Source organism: Oncorhynchus nerka, linkage group LG5, assembly GCF_034236695.1.
Source record: "Oncorhynchus nerka isolate Pitt River linkage group LG5, Oner_Uvic_2.0, whole genome shotgun sequence".
In the NCBI taxonomy this organism is placed as follows: Eukaryota; Metazoa; Chordata; class Actinopteri; order Salmoniformes; family Salmonidae; genus Oncorhynchus; species Oncorhynchus nerka.
Genome location: NC_088400.1, coordinates 37,385,163 through 37,394,596, shown reverse-complemented (window position 1 = coordinate 37,394,596; position 9,434 = coordinate 37,385,163). Strand labels below are relative to the sequence as shown.

The 9,434-nt window shown below is 43.6% G+C and overlaps 1 protein-coding gene across 2 annotated transcripts; it reads left to right on the top strand.

The window, feature by feature from the left end:
* The first annotated feature begins 2,757 nt into the window (after positions 1 to 2,757).
* LOC115129440 (serine protease 23-like) lies at positions 2,758 to 8,385 on the top strand. 2 transcript variants are annotated; one of them, XM_029659782.2, is made up of 2 exons: positions 2,758 to 3,312; positions 6,076 to 8,385. In XM_029659782.2, exon 2 carries the CDS (start codon positions 6,093 to 6,095, stop codon positions 7,263 to 7,265), a length of 1,173 nt encoding a protein of 390 aa, XP_029515642.1. In that variant the 5' UTR covers positions 2,758 to 3,312; positions 6,076 to 6,092; the 3' UTR covers positions 7,266 to 8,385. The 2 variants fall into 2 exon arrangements, with proteins under 2 accessions (XP_029515642.1, XP_029515641.1); XM_029659781.2 differs by having other exon boundaries at positions 2,761 to 3,285.
* Positions 8,386 to 9,434: the final 1,049 nt, after the last annotated feature.

The window sequence follows — 9,434 nt, the reverse complement described above, 5'->3', positions numbered from 1 at the left end:
AGGACCAAGAGGCATGGAGAGGGAGCCTTTAGAACAGCCTGCTAGAGAAGCTGAGGGGAGCCAAAACTGTGGAAATATTTAAAAGGGCTCTTCTAATACCCCTTTTTAGCTGTGCTTTTCCTTAGGGTGCTTTTTAGTCTTTCAGGTTTTATTCTTCTTTTGGTTTTTATACTCCGATGTTTGGTGTGTAGTAAAATGTTATGTTTTTATTGTTTTGTTTAATTTATTTGTTTTTCTTGTGCAGCGCATTGTGTTGCATCCATGTCTGAAATGTGCTATATAAATAAAGCTTGATTTGATTTTAAATACTGTAGTAGCCTACATTATAGCCTGCTTAGTAAGTCCATGTCTTTTGCTTTTTTGGCAACTGTCAGCAGCTCAGTGCCTTGCACAGACCTTTTTCTGTGTGCTCAAAATGAAAAAAGGGCACCCCCCAGCTTAAAAAAATAAACATTACTTTCATAAATTCATATCTTGAAATTCATAACACACCAAATGCCTCTCACACCAAAAAAATGAACATTTTTGAGCATAGGCCTATTTATTTATGCAACATGTAAAATAGGGACCTAGTAGCAGGCAGCAGGAAGGTAGAGGTGTACATGGTGGTTGAATTGATTTACTGGTGATGATGGTGATAAATGCACAATTCAATTATATTTACAAAGTTATAGACTTCAAACTGTCTACACACCCCCATAATGTCCAAGTGGAAATATATGTTTTTGAAATGTTTACAAATTAATAAAAAATTTAAAACTGAAATGTCTTGAGTCAATAAGTTTTCAACACCTTTTTTATGGAAAGACTAAATAAGCAGACATGCTTGATGAAGTTATTAATTACACTTTGGATGGTGTATCAATACACCCAGTCACTACAAAGATACAGGCGTCCACGCTAACTCAGTTGCTGGAGAGGAAGGAACCGCTCAGGGATTTTACCATGAGGCCAATGGTGACTTTAAAACAGTTACAAAATGGCTGTTTAATGGATGTGATAGGAGAAAACTGAGGATGGATCAACAACATTGTACTTACTCCACAATACTAACCTAAATGACAGAGTGAAAAGAAGGTAGCCTATACAGAATAAAAATATTCCAAAATATTATTGTTTGCAACAAGGCACTAAAGTAACACTGCAAACAATGTGGCAAAGCAATTCAGTTTTTGTCCTGAATACAAAGTGTTATGTTTGGGGAAAATCCAATACAACACATTACATTTTTTTAATTTAAACTTTATTTAACTAGGCAAGTCAGTTATGAAAGAAATCTTATTTACAATGATTTACTATTACAATTACTGAGTACCACTCTCCATATTTTCAAGCATAGTGGTGGCTGCATCATGTTATGGGTATGTTTGTAATCGTTAAGGACAAGTGAGCTTTTCAGGATTAAAAAAAAGACTGGGGAGTTTTTCACGATGAAAAGAAACAGGATGGAGCTAAGCACAAGCAAAATCCTAGAGGAAAACCTGCTTCAGTCTGCTTTCCACCAGACGCTGGGAGATTAATTCACCATTCAGAAGGACAATAACCTAAAACATTATATACACTGGAGTTGCTTACAAAGAAGACAGTGAATGGGATGAATTGTAATGCCGCCTGCAAGCCAGGCCTAATCACCCAACATCAGTACCCGACCTCACTAATGCTCTTCTCGATGAATGGAAGCAAGTCCCCACAGCAATGTTCCAACATCTAGTGGAAAGCCTTCCCAGAAGAGTGGAGGCTGTTATTACATTTACATTACATTTAAGTCATTTAGCAGACGCTCTTATCCAGAGCGACTTACAAATTGGTGTTATAGCAGCAAAGGGGGGGACCAAATCCATATTAATGCCCATGACTTTTGGAATGAGATGTTCAAGGAGCAGGTGTCCACATACTTTTGGTCATGTAGTGTATATATGTGATTGGCTATATATCGGGAATTGATGAACATTTACAAACAATTGACACAATGAAACCATGAGTGCGCACGAATTGGCTGGGGTCAGTGCGCATACGTGGAGAGACTTGCCTAGCGCGTCCTCGCCACACAACACAACAACACACTCACTCATCATCACAAATTGTAAGCAAGGTAGTTACAGTCCCTCCAAAAGACATCGGAAAAGAGGATGGACTATCAGCTGGTCGTTGATGATTGATTTAAATATACTAGTTAGCTAGTTTGATTTATTTGACTGATTGTGATTTATTTACCTAGCTCTCTTTCTGCCTCTCTGCTGCGCATATCAGCCAACCAGACCAAATATGGATGATTATTATGATGTAGGCTAAATCAACTGTCATCAAGTATTAAACAAATGTTATTATGCTATTGTGGCAGTGGTTTATATTTAAACTAGGTTGCTAGCTACACACACTCGACCGGTGGAAGTATCTCTCAAGCAAAGCATGTTTGGGTACCGAGCTCCGTACTAGCAGCGCAACCAACGGACCGGGTGGGGTGGAGAACTTGACGATTTGTGGCCATAGGTTTTTAACAACAATGACAAAGAAATGTAGCAAATAAGACAATTTTGGGGCGATTTATACCGGGCACTTTGGAATGGCAAAGGTGCATGTGCTCGGCAAAGGTAGTGCACGTGCCTGTAGGTAGTGCACGTGCCTGCAGGGACACATTATTCTAAGAGCCTGTGGCAATTTGTGTTTTTCAGCATCTATTCGGCTCTAATTGGCAGGTGACATTTGATATAGCTTTAGGCTTTTCACATTTGATTCACTCCCAACCCCTGTGCCAGTCTACTCCTGAGAGGAGAAAAAAGTTACTGTGTCACTTGGGACTTTTTTGCAGCTGAAGGACACACTGATCTTGAGCTGAGGGCTTCAAAATGTTTCAGATATGTGCTCCCCTAGTCCCCATCCTTAAAGCACATTCTTATCCAGCTGAGACATGCTACGGCTTTTGTATACAACAGGGGCGCTAGGACCGTGAGGGAGAGTGCCTCTAAATGTCTTGTCAGTAACATTTTCTGTTATTTGTAAGCGCCTTTGAACCGAGCAGCCGTTTAAGCGACTCCCAGGGACGGATAGTCATATTGAGTAGGAACACAAGCTTGTAGTTGACTCTCATCGATCAACTTTGTTTGGACCGAATTGATTTGGAGACGTTATTAAAGTGGCGACTAACTCTCTGCGGGACTGTGAAGAGAGAGGGATACCTGTCACACTGAAGAGATGGGAGAAATCAGGAGAATCGAGATGCCCGGTAGTTTTGAAGGGGGCGAAAACGGGAATAGGATTTAAACACCGACTCTGGTTAACAAAAAGGTACATTGTGCATTTGTCTTACCCATTGTAAGTAGCCTAATAATTTGTTAATCATTATTTTGAATATAATTATACCCGGTTTGTTACCAAGAGGCCACATTGTAAGATTACTTTTTTTGCCTGGGAAATCTGTTACAAAGTAACTCATGTTGCTCCACTGGATAGGCCTACTACTTACTGTAAGTGAATGTTGCATTGCTAAACATTAACTAAAGCCAAAGCTTACCTTTTCCCCCAGCCCCACTGAATTTTTCAGTAAGTTGAGTATACTGCCTCCCAGCACTATTCCTCTGTACTGGTGCGTCTCAATAGTGACAGAGCAAGGTACACATCATCTGTTCTCTTTGGGGTCTGACAACAACCCACAGAGTGGACATGGGACAATACTACCTTCACTCATGATTTTGGTGAAAGACAAAAGACCCAGTGAGGGGGTTTTCAGGACAAATCTCGGGCCCTGGGTAGCAGGCTGTTTTCAGAGTCTTCACTTAAGGGTCAAAGGTGAGCTGTAGAATGCGGACAGGTTTCAGGTGTACAGAGGTCCATTACTGGAATGTTTGTGTGCCTTTGTAGCTTATATACAGTAGGTGTATTGGTGCTTGTTAAAAACCCCTCAGCATCTATCAGTGGGCTATAACCTTCAGTTGTCAGAAATGGGATCCATGTGGAAATGGGAATGATTTTTCAATTTATATTGCCTTTCCAAATTAAATTGACTACAATTGAAGTGCATTTGACATGAATCTGATGGAAAGTGTTGACAAAATTAGTTGAGGTCCAGTGTCTTGTTTAAGAGAGGATTCCAAAAGGCTGTTAGGCACTGATTGGCTCTACAATGTGTTAGAGCTGGAGGATCTTTCTAATGTGGGGATCAATTTACTGTTGTGCACTTTGGGACATAAAATGGAGGGTCACCCAAACCAAACTCACCCCTCCACAACTTTTGGAAAATTTTCTTGAACTATGTGGTTGATTATTTTGTGTCCTTCATCAAATGCTTCCTTATTTTAGGTTAGTGTGGTTATATGTGTGGTTCGTCTCAACACACTATCCCCTTTCCCCAATTAAAGCTAGTCTGTCTCAGACCATGGACATTATAAATGGCCCAGTCTATACAGACATTAAGAGCCCTGCTACCCCAAGCCTTCTTAAAATACATTTAGATGTGGACACATGTTAAGTACTCTGACAATGTGTTTGTAATAATGTCAGTGCAAATTGAATGGAACCCAATTAAAGATGGCTAAATGTAGATGTTTCATGTGGATGGGATCAGAGGCCAGGATGTAATGACTGCTGATAGAGAGGGGTGTAGTTGTTTTTGACTGCATAGCAGTGTAGTTGAAACATGAGCACCTTTGAGTAACTTAATCTTCTCTGGCTACACTATGATATAGAATCCAGTTGTGTGGCGGGAATCTCTCTTTGTGTGGCAAATCCGGTCCGTATGTCTATGCCTCAACTTGTCTTGTTTCACTTTTAGACACCTGCTCTCTTCTAGGCCACTAGAGCCCAAGGGTCCATCATTTTCAGACCTATCGAGTTCCCCTTGTCCCTCTGAGCCTGCCAAGCACACTCATACATAGAAAGTTAGTTCATGTTTGATGGCAGACACCACTTTGCCCCAGAGCCTTATCATAAATATGATTTGAGACACTTTTCTTTCTGCCGAACAAGCCGTAATAAAGTCCCCTTCAGTCCTTCCCACACATACACAGCACAGTGGCCAAGATTAAAAACTTAATGATACAAGGTGTGCCTCCTGAGTGGTGCAGTGGTCTAAGGCACTAGCTATGCCACTAGAGATTCTGGGTTCGAGTCCAGGCTTTGTCGCAGCCGGCCGCGACCAGGAGAACCATGGTGCGGCGCACAGTTGGCCCAGCGTTGTCTGGGTTAGGGGAGGGTTTCGCCGGCAGGGATGTCCTTGTCTCATTGTGCACTAGTGACTCCTGTGGCAGGCTGGGTGCAGTGCATGCTGACACGGTCACCAGGTGTACGGCGTTTCTTCTGACACATTGGTGCTTCTGGGTTAAGTGGGCATTGTGTCAAGAAGCAGTGCAGATTTTCTTGGTTGTGTTTCGGAGGACACACTGCTCTCGGTCTTTGCCTCTCCTGAGTCCGTACCAGAGTTGCAGCGATGAGACAAGACTGTAACTACCAATTGGTGATAAAAAAAATAAACATATGCAGTGTCATATTTTCCACCACGACTGATATCCAATGTATGCCCCAACACCTACTTTCCATCTATACTTATCTTGTGTACAGAATCAGATGTTCCTCTCCTGAGGCTAATATATCAAACCTCCAGCAGAACTGACATTTTAATTCCTTGCAGCATGGTTTAAAATCACATTTTATGAATAGCCCACAGTATAGGCTGGAACAGGAGCTGCGTTGTTACCTCTTAAAATAATTGAAAATTTAGACCTGCATTGCAACATGAACCTGCATTAACTTATCCCACGTGTATAGTCTCTGAGCGAGGGGATTTGGAATCCACCTGTCAGAGAGAGTGGATTGATTTTATGGGGGATTTCGGAATTTGAGTGTTTGAATGATTCACTAAAATCAGGGAGACAAGCCAGTGTTCTAATCTCCACACCGTTTTGTTTAATTAGTGATTACCTGTTTTTAAGCTTCATTAATCAAACAGGGTTTCCGCAAAGTCCATGACGTCCCTCGTTAATCTTTACCATTCCATTCCTCAAGGATAAGTGAATTCCTTATTTATTGTATTTGTGTATTGTGGTTCAATGTACGTAAAATGTATCTGTTTTTTCGTTTCAGTGTTTTGATCAACGACCATGTCTCCACATCCAAACTCTGGCCAGGCTCATCCCTCCACCTCAGTGCTGCTCCTCTCGCTCCTCCTCCCCCTCTCTCTGTCATCCCGAGCCCTCCCTCACCAAGATCCCGTCCACCTCCCTTCACTGGTGCCCCATGTACCCCTGCCCCTCTCCCGCTCTCTCTTCAGTGCTCAGACTCAATTGGACTTCACCACTCACTGTAACGCCAGCTGCTACCACAAGGGAGAGCAAGAGCGAAGGCGAGAGCACCTGACTGAGCAGCTGGCCTTCGAGACGCTCTATGCGGATGGTTCTCGTACCCTCACCACTATGGATGTGGAGGACGAGGATGATTATGAGGGAACCATCAGTCCTGCCCTTCAACCACCACCAATGAGAGGATGGAGAGTTACCAGTCGGCACAGGCGTCAGAAACGACAGATTTACGGGGCTGATGGGCGCTTCAACATCCGCGGTGACCACTTCCTGTTGGACTACCCGTTCTCCACAGCCGTGAGGATCTCCACCGGCTGCACCGGGGTCCTGGTGTCTCAACGCCACGTTCTGACCGCTGCCCACTGCGTGCATGATGGGAAGGATTACGTCAAGGGAGCCCGTAAACTGAGGGTGGGCTTCCTGACTCCTCCGTACATCAACGGCACCAAGCCCAGTCAGACCCCCACCAAGATACCCCTGGTGCGCTGGGTCCGGGTCAAAAGCACTCGTGTCCCCAAAGGCTGGATCCAGGGCCCCCAGGAGGTCAGCATGGACTTTGACTACGCCCTCCTGGAACTGCGCTGGCCCCACCGCCGGCCCTTCATGCGTCTGTCTGTGGCTCCTTCCTCTGATGACCTGGCAGGGAAACGCATCCACTTCTCTGGGTTTGATAGTGACAGGCCTGGGGAGCTGGTCTACCGCTTTTGTCCTGTGGAGGACGAGTCTAACGACCTGATCTACCAGCATTGTGATGCCCGGCCGGGGGCCAGCGGCTCGGGGGTGTACGGCCGCGTGTGGGACACGGCTCTGGAACGGTGGGAGAGGAAAGTCATCGGCATCTTCTCTGGACACCAGTGGCTGGAGATTGACGGGGAGAACCGAGACTACAACGTGGCTGTGAGATTCACCCCGCTGAAGTTTGCCCAGATCTGTTACTGGGTGCATGGGAACCGAGTGGACTGTATCCAGGACTGAGGGAGAGAAGGGGAGGGGGGATGAACTAAGAGAAGATGGAGGCTATGAAGCTCATGACTGAAAAGTGATTAAAGTAAGCACAAAATCCCTTAAAGGAGATGTGGAGGAAATTACTCCTCAACTCATTCTATAACGGGCAAGAGTGAAACTGGATTTAAACCTAATAAATATTTAAAGTCTTCAATACTATCTAAGAAAACAGGACTGCTAAACCTTCATGCGCCATAACATGTTTTCCTTGGAAAGTCGTGAACCACTGTGACTGTCCCTTACTCTGGAAAGTGCAGGAATGTCCCTTTGGATCAAACTCCGTTCCCTCAGTGAATGTAAATGTTTTCTATCTCAGACTTAACTAGCTCCTTTTTTCGGGGTCTATGCCTCCTTTCTAACACATCTGCTATCATCACAGCAGCTTTTAATGCACTTTTCCTTATGGTCAGCTTCACAACACTGAGTCGATATTTCCACTGTATTAAACAGAACCACTTTTATTAGAGGGAAAAGGAATAACACTGATCCTTTCCTTGCGTGTACCCCGTCTCTCCTGTTTTATAACTGTGGTAGCAGCCGTTCATTTTCTACAATGTACTGACTCGCTTTAGCCAATGGAGGGAAATACTGGACTGATTTTCTTTATATATATCATGCTCTCCCATTGTACTCTATAATACCGCGACCGCATGCTTTTCAACACTTAGGATTAAATGTGTGAGTGGGTAGTTGAATTTACAAAGATGTGGTGACGGGACGGTTTATTTGTTTAGGTAATGTCTTGAAGGATGTGAACGGTTTTGGAGAGTACAGGAACTTGTCATTGTGTTAGAAAGACGCTTGTTAAAAGGCATACTTTTCCCCAATGATCCAGAGGTGTACCTAGCCACACTGAAAACATATTGAGCCTCAATACACCAAACATGTCAAAAAGGCTCAAAGGTATAGATGGTGAAATCAATCAAATACATTCTAAAAACCTAGGAGGGGGTTTCTTACTCTGAATGCCTGCTGCATATTCAACTTGCTTTTGAGCATATGGGGGGGCAGGAAAATCCGAATGTTGGTAATAATTTTATTTTTTGAAAATGCCTATATCTATTTTAATAAACTGAGATTTCTATCATGATTGCTTGTCTGAGTTCTTGTGTTATGGAAACCAGCAGGTATACAAAGAATGGCTTGCTTCTGTAAAATGGAATCCACTTTTCAGAAGTGGAGTTCGAGTTCCCTCTTGTGGTCAGTATACAAATATATTTAGGATGCATGATGCCAGTGTCTCTTTATATATACTGAACAAAAATATAAACCCAAAATGTAAAGTGTTGATCCCAAGTTTCATGAGCTGAAATAAAAGATCTCAGAAATGTTCATTTTGTGCACAAATTTCTTTACATCCCTGTTAGCATTTCTCCTTTGCCAAGATTAGCCATCCACCTTACAGCTGATTAAACAGCATGTACATTACACAGGTCCACCTTGTGCTCGGGACAATAAAAGGCCACTAAAATGTGCAGTTGTCACACAACACAATCCCACAGATGTCTCAAGATTTGAGGAAGCATGCCATTAGCATGCTGACTGCAGGAAGGTCTACCAAAGTTGCCAGAAAATCAAATGTTCATTACTCTACTATAAGCCGCCTTCAAAGTTGTTTTAGAGAATTTGGCAGTACGTCCAACCAGCCTCACAACCGCAGGCCACGTGTAACCACGCCAGCCCAGGACCTCTTCAGCTGAGGGATCGTCTGAGACCAGCCACCCGGACAGCTGATGAAACTGAGTTTACACAACCAAAGAATTTCTGAACAAACTATCAGAAACCGTCTGAGGGAAGCTCATTTACGAGCTCTTTGTCCTCACCAGGGTCTTGACCTGACTTCAGCAGGCAAACGCTCACTGGCATGCTGGAGAAGTGGGCTCTTCAGGAATTAATCCCGGTTTCAACTGTACCGGGCAGATGGCAGACAATGTTTTGGGTTGTGTGGGTGAGTGGTTTACAGATGTCAATGTTCAGAGTGACCCATGGTGGTGGTGGGGTTATGGTATGGGCAGGCATTAGCTACACAATTGTGTTTTATCGCTAGCAATTTTAATCCGTGACAATCCTGAGGCCCATTGTCATGCCATTCATCTGCCACCATCACCTCATGTTTCAGCATTTTAATGCTAGGCCCCA